This window comes from Polypterus senegalus, chromosome 17, assembly GCF_016835505.1.
Source record: "Polypterus senegalus isolate Bchr_013 chromosome 17, ASM1683550v1, whole genome shotgun sequence".
Classification (NCBI taxonomy): domain Eukaryota; kingdom Metazoa; phylum Chordata; class Cladistia; order Polypteriformes; family Polypteridae; genus Polypterus; species Polypterus senegalus.
In genome coordinates this window covers 50,924,127-50,944,661 of record NC_053170.1, presented here as the reverse complement: position 1 = coordinate 50,944,661, position 20,535 = coordinate 50,924,127, and the positions used below count along the sequence as shown (strand labels likewise).

Genomic DNA, 20,535 nt, shown 5'->3' with positions numbered 1-20,535 from the left:
ATTACTTCTTCATACTTGAAAATGTCATATCTTGAAAGTTTGGACATTTTACTCTCTCTGTTGTTTGGTATATTTTCCTTTTCTAAAAGCAAATTTGGTTCTTATATTTATGTTGCTTATTAACAAAAATCATTTAATTTAGCTTTTGTATACAAAGGTGAGTTTCACAGGAAGCAAAGGGTTATGGTGTGAGGAACCTTATCAGAATTGGCTGATGTTAAGTGTAGTGTTCCCCAGGGGTTAGTGCTAAGGCCACTGGTATTTTTAATATATATAATCAATCAATCAATCAATCAATCAACATTTATTTATATAGCACATTTTCATACAAAAAAATGTAGCTCAAAGTGCTTTACAAAATGAATAGAAAAATAGAAGACACAATAAAAAATAAACATAAGTCAACATTAATTAACATAGAATACGTAAGGTCTGATGGCCAGGGTGGACAGAAAAAACAAAAAAAATCCAAGAGCTGAAGAAAAAATAAAATCTGTAGGGGTTCCAGACCACGAGACCGCCAGTCCCTCTGGGCAATCTACCTAACATAAATCAAACAGTCCTCTTTGTATTTAGGGTTTTCATGGAAGGACCTGATGATGATGGTCACGTAGACTTCTGGCTTTCAGTTCATCAATGTTGGTGCATCATGATGCTTTGAGTAGGTGGTGGTGGCGCAGGAAAAAGAAACAGAAGAGAGAGTTGGGGTCAGTATGGATTTTGGAGCCGCTGTGAATAGTTATTATGAAGAATTGAACATACAGAGTATCAGTATTAAGTTAAAGTGAAGTTATAAAAAGGCCATGTTAAAGTAATGTGTTTTCAGCAGTGTTTTAAAGTGCTCCACTGTATTTGCCTGGCGAATTCCTATTGGCAGGCTATTCCAGATTTTAGGTGCATAAGAGCAGGCAGCCGCCACCACTTCTTTTAAGTTTAGCTTTTGGAATTATAAGGAGACACTCATTTGAAGATCTAAGATCTAAGATCTATATATAAGTGATTTAGATAGGAATATAAATAAGAAGCTGGTAAAGTTTGCAGATGACACCAACATAGGTGAATTGGCAGATAACCTGGAATCAATTGAATCATTACAGTATGACTTGGACAGCATACAAGCTTAGGGAGATTTGTATCAGATGAAATTTATTATGAGTAAATGCAAAATGTTAGATTTGAATACACAATGGGAAGTCTGAAAATCAATATGAGAAAGATTGATGAATCATAGTGGAATTGATACTATCAACTACCAGACAGTGTTCAGAAACTATTAAGAAGGCTAACAGAATGTTCGGTTATACAACATGACATGTAGAGTACAAGTCCGAGGAGGATACACTAAAGCTTTTCAACGCAGACCTCATCTGAAGTTCTGTGTACAGATTAGATCTCCAGCGCACAAAAATGTCATAAAAGTGCTAGAAAAGGTCCAGAGAAGAGCAACTAGGCTCATTTTAGGGATATAGAGGATGAGTTATAATTAAAAGAGCTGAGCTTTTTCAGTTTAAGCAAAAGGAGATTAAAAAGTGACATGATTGAAGTGTTTAAAATATACAGGAAATTAGTCCAGTGGATCAAGACTAGTGAGTTCATCAAGAGCACAGGGACACAGTTAGAAACTTGTTAAGGGAAGTTTTCACTCAAACATTAGGAGGGTTTCTTCACACAGAGATCCATAAGCAGTGTGGTAGACAGTAGGATATTAGGGACGTTCAAAAATTGACGTTATTTTGGAAGAATTCAATGGATAGGACTGTTCTGATGTTCTAATAGGGTACAGTGTCTTAAACGTCTGTCTATAAGGTTTATTGACAGACATCACAAAGAAAGACATGCTGCTAAACTGTAGAATTTTGAACTGAAAATTATTGCAAAAATAAAATAAGTAAGAAAGTAGGATATTTAAGGAAAAGTAACCTCTAACTCATGTCAGAGATAAATCAGTATCACCAACTCTTCTTCTCATTACATTGTGATTATGAATGATACATTTTCCTTAATAGAAAATGAATGAACAAGCACACAAACTATGCATTTTAAAGATATTCTAACTATTGTATAAATTAAAATCTGAAAAACTTTCAAATGCTGCACGCTCATATTGGTACCAGAAGAGCAAGTTCTTTAAAAAGCCTTGCAAGCCTGAAATAATGGGTAAGTGGGCAGTTGAGGATCGTTTACAGTATCTCATCATATTGTAGATGGTGGGGCTTACATCATGTGCCTGTAGCTCTAATATTGTACTTGGTTCAATTAAATACATCTCTTTTAAACCCATTTCCTGTGCATCACAGTTCTGTATATTAATATCTAATTAAAATATTTTTTTCATCATTTCTATTTTATACTACAGGAATGGGAGGAAGAGCTGAAAGAACTCATAGAGAACTGTAAACAAGACCATAATGAGGATAGCAGTTATACAGAGGATGGACAGGAGGCTGAGAGTGAACTTGCAAAAGAAAAAAATATGGCTGTTTATGGAAAAGACGGATTAAATAAAAGTTTTTTTGAGTTGGCAAACGTGAAAATTCTCGACACTTTAAAGGGTAGCAAAGTATTTTTTTCAAAAACTGTAAGTATTTTAGATTTTCTTTCATTTTTTTCATAGATTTTTTTTAATTGTTTTATGCTATATGACGGTGAGGAGGTACAGATTTGCTTATTTAAAAACATTATGAATACAATGTAATTTCATGGTCCTTTGTTTTGTTTTTTAATTTTGACCTTTTGTTTTTCTTTTTATGAACCTGACAAATTCAGTGATGTTGTGTCATTCAATATACAGTGTGGTTTGCAGAAAATTTAATCATAGGTGCTCTACCTTTTGTTTCAGTTAATGACTGTTACTTGTATACAAGTAACATTTTTGACATTTTGCCCATCATTAAGTATAAAAATGATTTTGTTTTATAACAATTTTGTCTCTTTAATGACAGTATGAATCATGTGAGAAAGACAGTGCTTTGCAAAAAAAATCTTCAATTCATGTGAAAAAAATGTCTTAATTTAAGCACTTTTTCTATTGTATTCTAAAATTAGTTGTGCCGTAAGGAAGTTAGTAAAAAAAAGGGTATGTGATGCTTATTATATGGTATAGTTTTGTTCTCCAGTTTTACAATGCTGGTTTAACCTGAAATATTTAAGTATGTATAAGAGAAGAGCAGAAACCCCAAGTGCAACAAATGATGTTGGTTATTTACATCTCACAGGGCTCAGAGTTGTCTGAGAAGATTAATCAATATATAAGGAGTGAATCAGATGATGAAACCTCCCGTTCTTATTGGCCCCTGGTGAAAGTTGTTAAACTTCATGTACCAAAAGCCTGTGGATTGCCAGATCAAGTGGTATTGGTTGATATACCAGGAACTGGAGATTCTAATAAAGACAGAAATAAAATGTGGAAGGAGGTATAATTTTACCTTTACAACCTTTATAATATATTTAAAATGTGAGTTTCAAATTCTAGATTACAAATACACTGTAAATGGATATTCTTTTCATTTCTTAAACAGTATATCAGCAAGTGTAATTCTATTTGGATTGTTACGGATATCACAAGAGCAGAATCTGACAGAAATGCATTAGAAATCCTGAATACTGAACTGAGAGGCATTGCTGGTGGAGGAGAGTGCCAAAATATAACCTATATATGCACCAAAACTGATGAAATAGGCATTCAAATGGGCATTCAGAGGTGAGTTATTATTTGAAATTGGTTAGATTGGTGCTGCTCCTCTGAAATAAATTAAATGGTGATACAATAGGAAACAATCTCCTCTTTGTTTGATCAGTTGCTGGCTTGCTGCTGCTGCCATGCTGCGTGATCTGCATCTCGCATGACGCTTCGAACATTTAAAAGCCTGTACAGCAGCTATCCTACTCTTTGTCTTTTATTTCCGGCTCGGGGCATGGTTAAATCACTTGGCACTCTTGGTTAAGTCTTGTCTCGCGGGACATGAGTTCTAGATATTTTTTAGTTTATAATTTAAAAACGGAATAAGAATCTGAAAATCTAACGCATTAAAGTTCAATAAATTCTGAAAAGAATGATACCAAACATATTTATGTAGGTTTTAAAATAAGCCCGATTTAAAGCGTGACAAAAAAGTCACATAAAATCTTTTTACAAAAGTGTTGCACTTTTAGGCTTAGGATTTTATATATATACTCAGCAAAAAAAGACACGTCCCTTTTTCAGAACTGTGTATTTCTACAATAATGTTTTAAAAATCCAAATAACTTTACAGATCTTCATTGCAAAGGGTTTAAACAATGTTTTCCATGCATGTTCAATTAACCATAATCAATTAATTAACATGCACCTGTGGAATGGTCGTTAAGACCTTAACAGCTTACAGAAAGTAGGCATTTAAGGTCACAGTTCTAAAAACGCAGGACATTAAAGAGACTTGTCTACCGACTGTGAAAAACACCCAAAGAAAGATGCCCAGGGTCCCTGCTCATCTGCGTGAACGTGCATTAGGCATGCTGCAGGGAGGCATGAGGACTGCTGATGTGGCTAGGGCAATAAATTGCCATGTCCGCACTGTGAGACGCCTAAGACAGCGCTACAGGGAGACAGGAAGGACAGCTGATCATCCTCGCAGTGGAAGAGCCCGGATCTTTATCCCATTGAGCACGTCTGGGACCTGTTGGATCGCAGGGTGAGGGCTAGGGCTATTCCCCCCAGAAATGTCCAGAAACTTGCAGGTGCCTTGGTGGAAGAGTGGGGTAACATCTCACAGCAAGAACTGACAAATCTGGTCCAGTCCATGAGGAGGAGATGCACTGCAGTACTTCAAGCAGCTGGTGGCCACACCAGATACTGACTGGTACTTTTGATTTTGAGCCTCCCTTCATTCAGGGACACATTGTGAAACATTTTAGTTTATGTCTTATGGTGTTGACTCTTTTAGTGTTCATACAAATATTTACACATTAAGTTTACTGAAAGTAAAAACAGTTGAAAGTCAGAGGACGTTTCTTTTTTTGCTGAGTATATATATATTTTTAAATAACAATATATATATATAAATTAATAAGCCTAGTATTTTAATCAACTTTATTCCTTTTCCAGTGGTCACAAAACACAAGGGATTTCAGGACATGCAGTAAGTAGCCATGTATTTTTATCCAAGTTGAATTTTTGACAACTTAATATTTAAGCTGAAAGGAATTTAATTATGATTAATATTATTATTAAGACTGCTTATAATTGTATTTATGTATTAACTCTAAAACAGTCATTTAAGCCCTTCACCTGTGGTAGAGACTTTTTAAAATATGTTTTTGCAGGAACCAGATGATGACAGCAAATTGAAAAGAGAAACAATACTTAAGAGAAATACTAAAGTCAAAGAGAAGATTAATGATAAATGCAAAAAAATAGTAAAAGTAAGGGATTCTTTTTTACTTATACTGTTAATGAATTGACATAATGTAAGCATCATTGAAAGTTACAGAATATTATTTAATTTATTTAATTTTAAAAGTATTAAAGGGTTTTTCATATACAGTACATGTTTTATCTTCCAAAACAAAATGTTAATGTTAACAGGTCAAAGGAATCTGTTTATTTTAACGATTTGTTTAATTTGCAATACTTTTTTGCCAATCATATAATTTGTTAGTTCGCAATCTTGTAGTGAAAAGAGATTAACTAACTAGTCAACATTTGGTAGAAAGATTTCCCATTCCTAGTATTTCTAGCCCTAGCTGTATTGTATTGAATCCAGAATCTTCTCAAAATACTAAATTCATTCTGTACCTGCTTTTTCTTGGCTGAGGTCTAATTTAGCTGGAGCCTGTAGCTGTATATGTGATCAAAGACCTCCATTAAGAGTCTGTCCTGTGCTCCACAATTGCAATGAGAAGAATGTCTTTTTCCCAAGTTTAGAGCAAACACACACCAAAAGAATGTAACAGTGCTGATTATCAAACTATTGTATGGTACGTTTAGGCTTTAATGAAGCCAAGAGAAAAGACAGAATGCTTCAATTACTACACCCTGCTAAAAGGTCATATTATCTGTCAAAAGACACCACACAAAGTTTTTGGAATACACTCCTCACAATTCCTCCGCCTGATGCCTACAGTATCTGTAAATGCAGCAAATGGTTTGTTAATGCTGCTAATCAAGTTTACATCATTTTGACTAGATATTACATTTTTATGTTTCAATTTCAGAAATTCCTCTTTGGCCTTGAAGATAATTCTGCTACCAATCCCATTAAAGTGTTTACAGTGAGTTCTAAAGAGTTTTGGAATACCAAAGAAGGAAAAAATAATGTTTTAACAGATGAAGAAACTGGTAAGGTTTATAGAATGGTAAATTTAAAAATGTGTAATTCTGCAAATGAAATAAATGTTTTACATTAGTTGATGTAATCTAAGATTAGACTTTTTTACATACTTTTTTTTGTTGCAATATATTGCATGCTGCAATGCTTCTATTTCATATATCAATAACAGTGTAATTTCTACAAAACTAAGAAAATGCGTATTTTTTGTTCTGCATTTTATATTATACAAAGGTGAATTTAAAAGCTCACCATATGTATTCCTGATTTTAAGTAGAAACTGGTTAATCATTTGTATTATGAATTGTAAATGATAAACCACCACATTCTCCCTTGTTACTATTCATATAGAGCTCCCATCTCTGAAAAAGCATGTGAAGGAACTTTATGTCAACCAGACCAAGAAAGCAGTAGAACATTATGTTTCCGAGGTATCTGTGATTATATCCTTCCTTCATGTTCCTAAGGAAAATGCTGAAGAAAAGGTACACCATTTGCTTTTCTCAAAGCACTTCCCTAATTTGGCTCATATCTTTCTGAAATGAAAATCAAACCAGTGACTTGAAAATAATATGTTTTTTGTAGATTTTAAGTTTGCTCAGTGAAAATGTGGGTTAGGATTAGTAGGTTAGGCCAGTTCCTGCCTTAAATCCTGACTAAATGAATTTACGAATGCTATTTCATGAATGCACCTCAATGCATTTAAATAGATAGTAGGAGAAAACTAAGCAGTAGTATAGGTAATTTATAGAAAATAATGAAAGGTTGACTAGCTCCTTTTCAGCCTTACATTTTAGGTACTGTATTTCAGAGTTCAGAGGTTGGGGAGCTTGTCGACTTTTCTACTTGTTACACATAAGCTACAGTCTCTGCCACATTCAGTGTTTTTGGTGAACAAATTATTCTTTTGCCTGACCATCTTAAGCTGTTTAGTTCTTTAAACAGGTCTTAGCTCAAAGAGTTCAGGTAGGATGCCAATTCTACATTACAGATGTGCTAAACACCAGGCGGGAAGGCAGGTATTCAGAGTATAATTTAGGACAAAATTTATCAGAAAATGGAGGAAAGTATTTAAAAGCAGACTGAGTCTAAACGACCACAAAGGGCTGTCTAAGCAAATAACCAAAGCCAAACGCTATGCAAGAATCAAAGTCGATTGACTGTTGTAAAAATCCTATATCTAACTTGTTTAATTTTCTAATAACTAGCACTACAAAATGTGTTTTCATTTATTATTAAAGAAAGATGCATTACTAGGAAACTGTCATGTTTGCCCGGTTTCAATCGCCAAGTTACATTAAGTGTCTAACTGTAATTTCCTTAAGGCCAGAAAAGAAAAACCGCTTGTAGTGAAAGATATTAAAGTTTGAATTAAACTGTAAATGCTAATTGATTGCCATGATTTCCCAGAAGAGGAGAAGTAATATTGGCCGTTGGCCTTGGAGTTGACCTTTAGATCTGACTAGTTAGAAGGATAGCCATAGAAGGAAGAGGCTAATGCATGTATTGAGTTAGACTGGTTGTAGAATGTTGCAAATGGAAAATGAAAATATTATGTCAAGTTAATGAAGATGCATGTGTTTATGTGAAGTGTACACAGAGTAGCTAAGTTAGTTTTATCTATAATGTCCCAAATCTGGTTATTAAAACCTATTATCCAGTGTTTATTTTGCAAGGGGAATGTGCTCCTTAAAAAATAGGTTAGTTTATTTTGCAAACTAATGTCAAGACTAAAACATCACACACACACAAACACATACATCTCCAAAGAGACAGACGTGGACAAATAACTTCTCTTCTAGCAATAGACAAAGAAGCTCTTTTATGGTACAGCCCAAGAGTACTTCTGGTGTTTTTTAGGATGTGACCATGAAGTATTTCTGGGTAATTCTTCAAATAATTTTTGATGGAAACCTCTGCCATACCACAGTTTTTTGCCGATAAGACTGGCAGTTTTGAAATACAAATAGGAGGCAGCTCTTGTGGACTAAAAAAGACCAGGAGAAGGAAACTGCTGCAGTCTGTCACAATGTAGAATTACATTCTGTGACATTCATGAAAACATTTCATTATTTCTTTCTCATGTACAGGGAAGTGTTCTTCTGGACATCCCAACCTGGGTACCAAATCTCTTACAGTTAGTGCTGCCACCAGAGTTCTACTTTCACTCTTTAAAACATGAAAAATAGAGACAAACTAATTAGTGATTATGATGTATTTGCTGCACAGTGTATTACAGAGATGGTAATTATATATTTTATAATCCATTCATTTTCTTGGCAGGGAAGAACGAACCTTGGTGGTTACCATAAGACAATTAAGGCTTTATCTCATAATTCTGGAAGCTTTCGCTCTTCCAAAGGTGATGTAATTGATCTCAACAATGAGTTGGCATCACCCATCTATGCAGTTGTTGATAATACCCTAAAAAGCAGTTTCCAGTAAGTTGATCATGTATGGCATGCTGCCCTTTATTGACATTACACAATTCATTGTTTTTGTTTTTCCAAGTCTGATTTATATATCAAAAATATTACATTTTAAACTCAATTCTCTTTCAGTTTGTTTTTTGACTTTTTTTAATAGCAAGTTGGAGCATAGTACTGCACAGAAAAGATTGATTATGTAACTTAATCAAAGAAGCCATAAGTTCTAGAGATATAAAATTAGTATAATGAATTCATAACATGATTTTTGAAACATTAAGTTGTGAACTTTTCATGATAGACTTTATAATCATTACATTTTCAATGATCAGTCTACAATACTCCTACTACTAGGCTCAACCAGAGTACCAGAAGAAGTATAAAAGCAGCCTTGGAGTTACTTCAGTTGAAGTTTGAAAATGATGCTATATTTACAAAGAAGAAAGCTGGACAGTCATATCGGCTGGTGTTCATTAAAACTGAAGTATGTTTTTTGGTTTTGTTTTGCTTTCTTTTACTTAAGAAGAAATGAACTTATTTAAAATGTGCATGGTCCCCAGGTACACCTTCACTTTTTCACAGTTCCTATAAATCAATGTGGTGCATCTCTTCCTTACATACTGGTTGATTTATGCATTTTTTAAGCTTCCCTTTCTACAACCAAATAAAATTCTTCATTTTCCCAGTTTCATCTATCAATACCCACAATTCACACAAACACCTTTCTTTTTTGGTAATGTTCTGATAACTGTTGTGTCACAGTTGAGCTAAAAGACCTCACGTTATATTACATTCTAGATGGCTTTACTTTGGAAAACAATAATGCTGCATCGTCATAGTCACTTCATGTTTTAAGTGTAATGATTCTGGGGTTTGGGGCAGTTCAACAATATTTTGATTATTTTATTGTTATTATTTAGTAACATTACTTTTGTGGTTATTTTCTTTATTGTAAGCATTACCATTTGGCTGTATTTTCAGATCAGGCAGCCATGTTGTAGGCAACATGTTGTACCTCGTGGTCCATTTTGAGGTCAACACTGGAGGTGCATCATATAAGATGGTATCTCTGATGTCCAAGATTTTGAATTGAAAACCAACTTTTGCAGTGTTAGCTAGTGTTTAAAAAATACTTTTGGGCAGATAGGACCTTGGCTTGGTTTTTCTGACAATGATTTCTGGCTAACATTTGGGGCTTTGCTACTTTTGTGAGACTTCATTTTTGTGACTTCTGTCCATTATGACTTTGATTTTCATTTTTCCTTTTCCCACTGTTGTCATTATTTATTCTGTTAAATTTGACAATCATGTAGTAGAAGCAGCAGACATATTTAGACAGGTCTGTTAGGTGCAAGGCAGGAGATTCATTAGTCATTGCAAACATCATTTGCGCAGAAGAATATTTTATTATTTCATCAAAGCCAAAACAAGAACTAGAATTGAAACTCAAAGCAATAATGTTATCCAAACTTGTGTCTTACTAACTTTGTTCATTGTTTGAGCACTGCTCTGCTAAACCTGGAAAAAGAAGGTCATGAGTAATGTTTCTAACAAGCTGGGAACTGACCAGGAAAAATCTCTCAAAACAGCAAAAAGTCAAAGTTGATATAACAAACAGGAAATGCAAAATCCTAAACATTTCACTTAGAAACATGCACTGTAAAAAATCAGACTTTTATCTAGAAACGTGGATGCTTAGGTCACCACACAGTCATCTAAAAATGTTGTGATGATGATGTTACATGTGGAACATTTGCCAGCCTTTTATAATATGTGTGGCACAAGGTCAAAAGCCATGCAACACAGGAGGCAAAGTGATGTTATAGTGATAATAATATTGGCTCTGAACAATACCAATCAAAAATACATTAAAAATTAAAGAACAGTAATGTCAAAATAGTAAAAAACAAGAGTGTTAAAGAGGGACAAAAAACACAGACAAATGCTAACGACACGGCAAAGTGCTGTAGCAAACAAGAGTCAAATTGTCCTGCAATGACTGCAAAGTACTAATCCAGGGTGAAGCTCCTTCCCTGTAGATTCAGAGTGCAATTGGCCATTGTGAAGAACCATAAGAAAATAAAAACACAAAATAAAACATACACTGGACAATATTCAAGAATAAGGGACAGTCTAAAAATATTAAATAAAATATAAAATGAGGCAGTTTCACGGTCCTGAAAACATACAATGTCAGACAGCAGAAGTGATTTAAAATGGACATTTAAATCTCAGTCATACCCATGGATGGCTTTACTAATTGAGAAAAATTATTTTTAAGCAATTTTATTCCATTTAATGACCCATGGGATAGACTGCATTATCCATATGAAGCAAATAATGGCAACTCTGCAATGACAAATCAAATTAGGAGAAATTTGAAGTGTGGCCCATACAGTGTTACAGTTAGGACGTGCTATTTTTTTTTATCTGTTGTTTTCTTGTTTTTTTTTGCTATTAGCTAAGAAGAGTCCTGGTGTTATTGGAAAAAAAAATTCTTCAGAGTAAAAAAATAATATACAACTCTATTGTTAAGTCTATTCAAGATGGAATGGATCCTGTTTATAAAGGTAAAGTCTCTTGTAGTCACTAAAATAAAGAAAAATTATGTGTAATACCTTGATTCAATGTTTTGAGCTTTCGATTAAATTTAAATGATTTGTATGGGATAGACGGCTCTCTCACTAACCAGTGAATCCTGTGTTCAGACATTCTTCATATGTAGTTTGCAAGTTGTCTTTGTCTTTGCAGTTGTTTCCCTACCACATCTTTAAAGACTTGCCTGTTAGATTAAATGATGATTCCAGGTTGGCTCAGTGTGAGTGTGTGTGTGTTCATGAATGAGTGGTGCAGTGGGCTCTGTCCTGCCTTGAGCCAACTTCCTCCAACATACAGTAGCTAGAAGACCCCAGAACCATTAGTTATTAAATGGAGTTGAGAATCTTATGTTATGTTATATGTGTCATAAAACAATATTTTCTCTCCACCTTATTCTAATTGTCATTGCTTACAGGACTTATTATTTTTCTTTACCTTTCTCCAGCTGAAGTATTGCCCATAGTTAAGAGTTTAATGAAATGTATTGGGAAGGAATTTTCCATTTTTTTTATAACTATTTCCTATTCTCTCTTTCCAGTGGTTATTTGTTGAAAACTTAATCATTTACAGTTGCTACTCTTTTGCTCTTTCTTATTTAATGAGGCAACTATTACGAGAAAATTGGATTTATTAAAAATTGGAGCGAACCTTAACAAAACTGATAATGTCATTTCTCAATGTAGTCTCCACCCTTCTCAATGCACTTGCACCACCTGACTAGAAGTGCCTGGATTCCAGCAGAATAAAAGGTTTGGTCTTGTCCTCGCAACCACTCATCACTGCTTTCTTCATGTAATCAACTGTCTTGAAGAGAGCACATTTAGCGTGGTCCCTTTTTCATATTGTTGTGGCTACATTTATGGAAGCAAATGGTACTGAAATTTTTGTACTTATTTGCTGGCCTGTGCTGCATAGCTTTGACTAGGAAAAGCTCAAACCAGAAGTAAAAATGTGTAATTAAAAAAATCATTAAAAAATAAAAACAATGGATTCTCATTTGGTATGGACAAAGACCTTGAAGCCCCAACTGGATATTTAAAGTTGCACGTGTGCACAACACTGTAGGGTCAATTGGTCCAACCCCTCAGATTGAGACAGGCTTGCAGTACCCGGTACAAAGACAATTTCACATAATACAAAAAAGCAATATTTTTCTAGATAAATAATTACATTCAGCATATGATATAACATTGGAAAAAAATACTTAAGAAGATTAAGTTGGGGGTTGTTATAAACATTAATAACATTATAATTACATTAGCATTATAATACGTGAAATTTCTGCGGGAAGCTTATTACTTATTTGCACGACATTTGGTGAGGCTGTAGCCCACAGCTTCTTATTGTAGAGACCCCACTATTAGCAATTATGATTTATTTCCAATGATACAAAAATTCAAAGATAATACTATTGCTTCCAGCAACTCAATTGTACTTACAGTGTCTCTTGAATTTAAATATAAACCTATAAATATTTACATAAGCAAAGTCTTGCTCTAAAATGCACTTTTGTTTGAAAATGCATGCTTTTCAACTGCCTTCATGAGTGCAAATTGTTCATTTTTAAAAAAGGATGATTTATTTTATAAATTGGGAAACTGGCCATTTCACATACAGCCAAGGTTGAATTTAGAATCCAGTAGAATGAGCTTTTTACACTATAATTTTGCTTACAAGTCAGGCATAATTAAAACATTTCCTTACAGAAAATACTGTTTAAACTTCAAGTCATTACACTCTATGAAACTGGTCCATGGGAAACTGAAAATCTTAGGTTGCCATTCATATGAGCAGTAAAAACAAAATCATAACCACTGAAAATGAACAAATGTGTTTATTTTGCAGTATTTTCTGTGCTTGCAAAGTTATTAATTTAATATATTGGGCTGACACCTTTATCTATGTTTTTTCATGAGTTCACCAAAATGTTTGCAAACTTTATTTTTTATTTAGACACTGAAATAAGTATCCTCGACATGCAGAAAAAAGGTTTGGGGCAGCCACCCGTATACTTGAGCCCTGGCTGCAAAAGGCAAACTAAGTTGCAGAGTTATGCACAGGTTTGAGTCCAACATTTGGCTGACTGGCAACACAAAGTGGTGTAATTTTTAAGGTGTCTGCCAGGAAGTGATACCTTCAGGGCCGGAACCAGAACCAGGCAGAATTTCCCATTTTTGATTTGGAGAGATAACAGAGAAAGGATTAGCGTGCCCCGCCACCCCCTGGCCTGGCATGAAATTACCTTCATTAGGTCCTTTTAGCTGCCTCCTAATCGAAGGTGTGTGACAACACACATACTGTAAGTTAAGTGACATCCTTAGGAAAAACATGCAGCAACCTGACGTCCAGTGCCTTTATCAAAGTACAATACACCACCACCTTGTGTTTCATGCAAATTCATATACAAGTCATTTTGGGTTTTCTCCCATAATCCACAGACAGGGTGTCAGTTTGACACTTTAAATTCCTTCAGGGTGTGGTTGTGTCAGCACATCTTAGGCGATAAATTTCAGTGTTTGTTTTCATTTCTGCTGTTACAAGATTCAGTACTGATGACAATGTTAGGTAAGGTCTTATAATGAATGTGAATAAATGAAGTATAGCACTGTAGTAAACATTACTTGTACCTATTATTTTTACATATTTAAATGATTTTTCAATATCTTTTCTTTTAGAGGCCAGTAAAGAGAAGGGTCGAAACTTCATGAGTAAAATTCACACGATGTTTGAAGATAAAATAAAACAATCCAGAAACTGCTTGTTTAAAGAGGCAATGAAGAATATGCTAAATGAGTTTACTAAACTAAAGGTGAGTAAAATGTCAGACTTTGAGGTCCTTTAGATGACATTTTTAGTTTACTCCAAGAAACATTTTTTGTTCATCAGAGCGCTCACTAATTGAACTGTGTCCAATAGTTGTTACAACCCGAGAGTGTGCCTGTGGACCTTATGCATGAGCCCAGGAGCATTAGTCTTGATTCAGAACAGTAAACACTGTGCTATTACCCAGCACTACACTTAGCTAACTGTGTGCGCAAACTGCATATAATTCATATGCTGAGCAGTTGACTGTCAGTTTTATTGTATTAATCAGCGAAGTGAAAAATGTAACCATTCAGATGTAATGCAAGAAGAAAATGTACAAATATTATTACTTATTCAATCTCTTAAAGGATGAAGTGAGAGAAACTTTACAACAAAAAATGGATGCCTCTATGAAGTTGGCACTGACACAGTTTCCAGAGGGTGTGCATTTTCCAGGTAATGAATAATCTTTATTTATCTAGAAATGCCTGAGCTGATGCTTCTTATATGTCTTCCTCTTCATCTTTTCACCCTTCTGTGGGGGGTTGATATGCTTGATCAGCCTTTCCCAAAGAGCTTGATGCTGCACCTCCACCTCCAAGTCAAACCCTTTTCTTTCAGGTCTTCTTCATTTTTACATCCACCTCTACTTTGGCCCCCCTTGTTTAATCTTCCCCTGCACTTCCACTCCCATCACTCTTTTGCCCACATATTCATTGTCTCTCTTTATCACATGTTAATATCACTTCAACCTACTTTCCCATACTTTCTTAGATCTTTATTGTACCTCTCATTGTCTCATTTCTTGTTTTCTCCTTTTTCTAACTCCACACATCCATCTCAACATTCTCATTTCTGACACATCTAACATCTTCTCCTGTGCTCCCTTTACTGCCCATGTCTCAGCTCCAAACATTATTGCTGATCTTACCGCTGTCATAAAAACCTTACCTTTAACCTTCACCTTAATATAGGGTGGTCTAGATCTTATTATGCTATTTACTTTATGCTATAACTTATTAAGCTTATTACATAGAGAATTAACAAAAAAACATTTTTGTTGCTGATCGATGGCAGCACCTGCCCTGCATTCCAAAACGGTGGGGAGACGTTTGTCAGTCGAACAGCGGGTGCGATGTGTTCGCCTTTTCTCAATAACAGGCAATGTTTGCGAGCTGCATTGCATTAAAAGTTGCATAATTAGATCTGGACCACCCTGTACATTCATCACATAATACTCCTGATACATTCTTCTAATTGTTACATTCACACTGCACTCTATCAGTTAACTCTGCATCTAATTTTTGCTGATTTCTATAAAATAAGTAGTTACAATTATCCTAAAAATTGATATTAAAAAAAAATAAACCCTGCTGATTTAAATTTGAAAAATGTCTGAAAGTTACAAAGCTGTTTTCTCAACAATGAGATCCCTTAAACAATTAAGCTGTATTACTATAATTTGTACAAGTGGACAAGAGCTTCACTTTGATAGATTATGAATTTTATTAAGAAATTTTATAACGGACCTCTTTTGCTTAAAATATTTGTAACTTTTTTCCATAGATTCCACAGATGAACTGAAGGAGATGAAGAACCTCTGTGATTTGCTAAGCCTTAATATTTTTTAACTGAGAGTTCAAGCTTAAAATTGAGAATTTTTGGTTTGGCTTGTAGTGCATTCCTTTCGTTATTATAATGAATTCACTAGAAGGCCATCTATCCTTTCTCCCATTTTCCAAAGCAGCTTAATACAGTTTTGAGGAGCCACAACCTATCTTGACAGCATCAAGTGAAAGGCAGGAGCAAAGTCTGGTGCTTAACATTTAAGAAAAAAAATGATGGGCAAAATCTGTGTGAATGAAATAGCCTTCAGAGCATTTAGAACTAAAATATCTGAGGTGAGTTTCCCAAAAGCATCATAACACTATCTGCAATGGTAATTTAATTTTAAGATTGTTCAATAATTCATGACTGTTTCCTAAAATCCTTCACATTCAAGAGTATGTGTAGCACTTTCTCCATCTTTTAAACCATAGGTAACGCCTTGAATTCGTATAACAAAATGTACAAGTGTTTGGTGTTTTCAAAAGCCCCTTTCTATTTAAAAGTAAAATATTTGAGCTTTTTATCTACTCATTTCTCAACAGCATCCGCACATCTTAACTACTTCACTAATCAAACTCAGTGCCTGCTGAAAATGCCGAGCTCAAAGAAACAAACTGTTTAACAATCAAACATTCAAAACAATTATTAATATACTAGCTGTGTAAGCCCGTGCTGTAAAAAGCCTGGAGTCCTAGAAACTATTGAAGTCAGCAGAAAAAAATTGAAATGTAGAGATGTCAGATAATTGAACGGAACTTTACTGGGCGTCTCTCTCCTCAGAGGATTTGTTTTGCCGTCAACTCGCATCGCTTGTGCATTAGCAGTGGGAGGAAAAGAAAAAGGGATACCGTTTTGCTGATATTAGCAGCTAAACGGCTTTGTCTTTCTTCTGAGATTTCGTTTTGCTGATGTGTTGGCCTCACTTGTGTTATCAGTGGATAAGCGAGTTTTCTGTTTCATTCGAGGCGGAGCTCTTACCCTGACTCCATTTCTCACTTCCGGGCCAGACATACACACTTCCACGTGTATACGTTTATATATAAGAAATGTAAAGCAATTCAGTAAACATGTACAAATTAATTATTCAAGTAACTAGTTAAACTCCCTTATTGAATTCCTTTGCTGTCCCAATGCACTTCATGACCCTTTATTTATTTCTATATTTGCTTTAAATTTCACAATAAGCTATTTGCAGTCTTACAGGCTTCAGTACCTTTCATTAACCCTTAACTATCTCGCACCATTTCTCATCTCAAAAGTACTCGTGTGGTGTTCTTTATGCACCAGTGTTAAAATGGCTATTTATATGCACACTGTGAGGTTGGAATATAAAATATTGCAATAATTTTAAATTGTACATGTTTTAATTTTATTTAATACCATATTACTGAATAGTAATACACAGTCTAAGACTATCTTATCCATTCCTCCAGTGCTCATTCGTCACCGGTCACACTTTCATTCACTGCAGGATTTGCACATTTCTCACATTTCACCTCAGTTGTTGAATGTTCTTTGCAGACACAAGGAGCTTTGCAGCACTTAGATATGAATGAATAGTCATCACTTTCATCATATTCTTCAGAGGTTCCAGAGTCCATATTTTTGTCAACATGCATGTCTTCTTTTCCAATATCAATTTCTGAATCTGTATTATGATCGCTTTCATTGATAACCCTCTCTTCATTGTCATCTTCATCGCTTCCTAATTTTCTTACAGCAGTACAGCCCTAAGTAATCGATCCATTTTATGAAAAATCTCCCTCCAAGGGAAAATTATAAGCAACAAAGTTTAAGAAACAAGTAAAATGTATGCAACAAACTGTACATATGTAAGTACCCATGTCGTGTACCAAAAGCACCATATGGAACTTGTGACTGTGCATCCACTCATAAACCCATTGCTACACTGTGCTTTTAATAAATCAAGTTGAGGATAGATGGTGGATGCTGCCAATAGGAACAAGAAAAAGAACATTGGACAAAAATACACCAGCACAAGTAGTTAAGGGTTAATCTTTATGGGTTTACACTCGAACACGTGCACACAGAGGTGATAAATTGCAAACAGTGCATCCAATAAATATAACAATTTTACAAATACACAAAAAATACCCTCTTGTTACAGGCCTGAGCGATTCTGGGGTGTAGTAGCGGCAGAAAAATTTAACTGCCCATTCACTCTCATTCAGGCAAATAAGTAAGAAAAACGGAATATTCACAAAAGTAAAACAAAGTGTCCAAAAACCTAATCAACTCATACAGAAGCACAGAAAGTGAGGAATACTTTCAGAACTGTCCTTCATTGCTGGAGGAAACCCCAGAGCTTTTTCTTTTGTGACTCACAGTGCGTAGTCTCGTTTCTCACTCTTTTTTTTCGAGATTGTAATAAAGTCCAAGCAACAAGTCCACCAGTAAAGAACCCTCATCAACAGTCATAGCAGCTACCCTACTGAGTACGATGCTTGCGGTCAGGCTCACCGTGTACTTTATCATTAAACTTCATCATTGTCATTTTTTCTCTCACTCATTTTCCTTTTCAAAGCAAAACAGAGCTGGAGTCACGCAGCACCCCGGCCGCTTCCTGGTCTTTTTTCAAATCTTACACGTTTACTCCTTTTGGCCAATCCCATTGCAAGAATGGAATATAGACTCTCACTCAACCAATCACAATAGAGATACCGTGAAGATGGGTTGTGCTCAGCATGTTAACTAGTGATAGGCAATGTTCTTTTCGATCTGATACCGGCTAGTATTGCCATTACTGATGGCGATCCCAATACGGATACAGCCAGAATGTTGTCTTGCAAGATGGTTAATTTTCTGTAAAAACTTAGAGTATTTGTGGACATCAAAAAGTCACATTTCAAAAGACTTTGCATTAGTAGACTATTACATATAGTGCCAAAGAACAGACTTATTTGCTTGTTTATTAACAGAAATTATTAAACATATTCAGTTCTTGCAAACAATCTGTGGAACAACAAGCATTAGAGTTACATTTTTTCTCAAAAAAAAAAAACCATGGAAAAAGTTTTGCATTTTTTGGCTCAAAAACAAATCACATTTTTATTTTTTACTGTGGAGCACGCAAAACACTAAAAGTATGCAGTCAGAAGTGTAAAAAGTATAATAATGATGCAAATACTGAGTGAGCATCACTTTCCGATTCATCAGACTCACTTTCGGTTTCACTGTCCGTTTCAATTTCTTTGACTGAAGACAGATTCATTTTATCATCACTGCTGCTGAGAGGCTCAGTAACATCACTGCTTGTATCACTGCTAAGAGTATGTACAGTAATACTTGGGCAGCTAAAAGACAATTTTAACAAGACACTATTATTACTAGGCACCCCTACAGGTAAGAGGAGAAGACGCTCTATACCGTTGCCCTGGTAATGCTTGGGAGTACTGCTTTTAGCGTTGTCTTTTTAGCCCAGGGTCTATCGTAAGGAATGAGATTTAAAGATAATATCGATACTGTATACTGTATATATATAAGACACGGTCAATCCTCCAAAACCCTCTCTTAAATCGTGATACATTGGGAAACAAATACCGTTTTTTTTTTAACCTCCTGTTTGCTCGATAAGCTGCTGGATTGTTGTTGCTGCCGTGCTGCATGATCTGCATTTTGTGCGGCCCACTTCTGTCATATCACCTATTTCCATATATTCAGTCTCTCTTCGCTTTTACCTTTTCATCAATATCGCATTGAATTTTGATTCTGTGTTTGGAATTACATCGTGACAACGCAACATACAACAGCCCGTGAGTGAATATTGTTTCTTTCTTACTACAAGAAATGTGTCTGACAATAGCATTCACACAAATGAGAAATGATTTCACTTTCACCAAATAACAAATCTTTTAATTCTTTCGGATACGCCTCTTCATTGGGAAGAAACACTACTTTTTTTTTCCCTGATGGCAACACGAATTATACGATCTACAAGTCTCCAACTTAAAGTTTAAATCTGAACAATATATTCAATCTCATTTTGCCATTCCATTATTTCACCGAGTAATAATTTCCATTTGTTTGCGCTAATTCAACCTTTACTATAATTTTTTTTTGAGACTTTCGAATTTTCATACTTCCATTATCTCTAACCTGCTCTGCATGTGTACTGTGCCAACGTTTTTGAATTCTTTACGACGTTCTACTTTGTCATCTACTCTGTTTTATTTTCGGCACCCAGGCGTGGTTAAATGCTTTGGCACAAATAGTTGTCTCGGGGAATGTGAAAGTGCCTCTTTGAGAAAATCACGTCTCGTCTCCTTCCAACCCTCCAAGGTTTTTTTTGATAATAGACTAGCAAAATACCCGTGCTTCGCAGCGGAGAAGTAGTGTGTTAAAGAAGTAATGAAAAAGAAAAGGAAACATTTTGAAAATAACGTAACATGATTATCAATGTAATTGTTTTGTCACTGTTGTGAGTGATGAGTGTTGCTGTCATATATATATAGATATATATATAGATAATATATATATACAACACACACACACATATAAACATATATATATATACATACATATATACATATAGAGATATAAACATATATCAACATATATACACATACATATACATACACACACATATATACACACAAATACATATATATATATACATACACACACATATATATAAATATATATATATATACACACACACATACATACACTCTTTGGGGTGCGAGGAACTGTTGCTGGGGGGTGGCAGAATCCATCAAGGAAGAAAAATGAAAACCATTATTTGTACAAAATCCTAATTTATTTACCCATTGCTA

The 20,535-nt window shown here is 34.9% G+C and overlaps 3 protein-coding genes and 1 long non-coding RNA gene across 4 annotated transcripts in view; 3 read left to right on the top strand and 1 right to left on the bottom strand.

Annotated features, from left to right (window-relative positions):
• LOC120517198 (nuclear GTPase SLIP-GC-like) overlaps positions 1–5,156 on the top strand; it is a 28,188-nt gene extending 23,032 nt beyond the window's left edge. The window contains exons 3-6 of the mRNA XM_039739369.1: positions 2,357–2,578; positions 3,216–3,413; positions 3,519–3,700; positions 5,084–5,156. Coding sequence (XP_039595303.1) covers positions 2,357–2,578; positions 3,216–3,413; positions 3,519–3,700; positions 5,084–5,156 — 675 coding nt within the window. The remainder of the gene's footprint in view (positions 1–2,356; positions 2,579–3,215; positions 3,414–3,518; positions 3,701–5,083) is intronic.
• A 178-nt stretch (positions 5,157–5,334) lies between these two features.
• On the top strand, positions 5,335–6,785 carry LOC120517118. The gene is made up of 3 exons (XR_005630994.1): positions 5,335–5,400; positions 6,193–6,316; positions 6,657–6,785. It is a non-coding gene; the product is annotated as an uncharacterized LOC120517118 (long non-coding RNA).
• A 1,389-nt stretch (positions 6,786–8,174) lies between these two features.
• LOC120517197 (nuclear GTPase SLIP-GC-like) lies at positions 8,175–15,804 on the top strand. The gene is made up of 7 exons (XM_039739368.1): positions 8,175–8,189; positions 8,589–8,746; positions 9,086–9,215; positions 11,193–11,301; positions 14,005–14,138; positions 14,503–14,590; positions 15,701–15,804. Exons 1-7 carry the CDS (start codon positions 8,175–8,177, stop codon positions 15,763–15,765), a joined length of 699 nt encoding a protein of 232 aa, XP_039595302.1. The 3' UTR covers positions 15,766–15,804.
• Positions 15,805–16,308: 504 nt separating this feature from the next.
• The window catches only part of LOC120517196, a 26,805-nt gene continuing 22,578 nt past the window's right edge, over positions 16,309–20,535 (bottom strand). The window contains exons 11-12 of the mRNA XM_039739367.1: positions 17,266–17,472; positions 16,309–16,356 (exon numbers count right to left, since the gene is read on the bottom strand). Of these exons, the coding sequence (XP_039595301.1) occupies positions 16,309–16,356; positions 17,266–17,472 (255 nt within the window). The remainder of the gene's footprint in view (positions 16,357–17,265; positions 17,473–20,535) is intronic.

Excerpts from the sequence above, each read along its gene's own strand:
- LOC120517197 (XM_039739368.1), top strand. Across the intron at positions 9,216-11,192 it reads TGGTGTTCATTAAAACTGAA|CTAAGAAGAGTCCTGGTGTT; the intron begins GTATGTTTTTTG and ends TTTTGCTATTAG. Across the intron at positions 11,302-14,004 it reads AATGGATCCTGTTTATAAAG|AGGCCAGTAAAGAGAAGGGT; the intron begins GTAAAGTCTCTT and ends CTTTTCTTTTAG.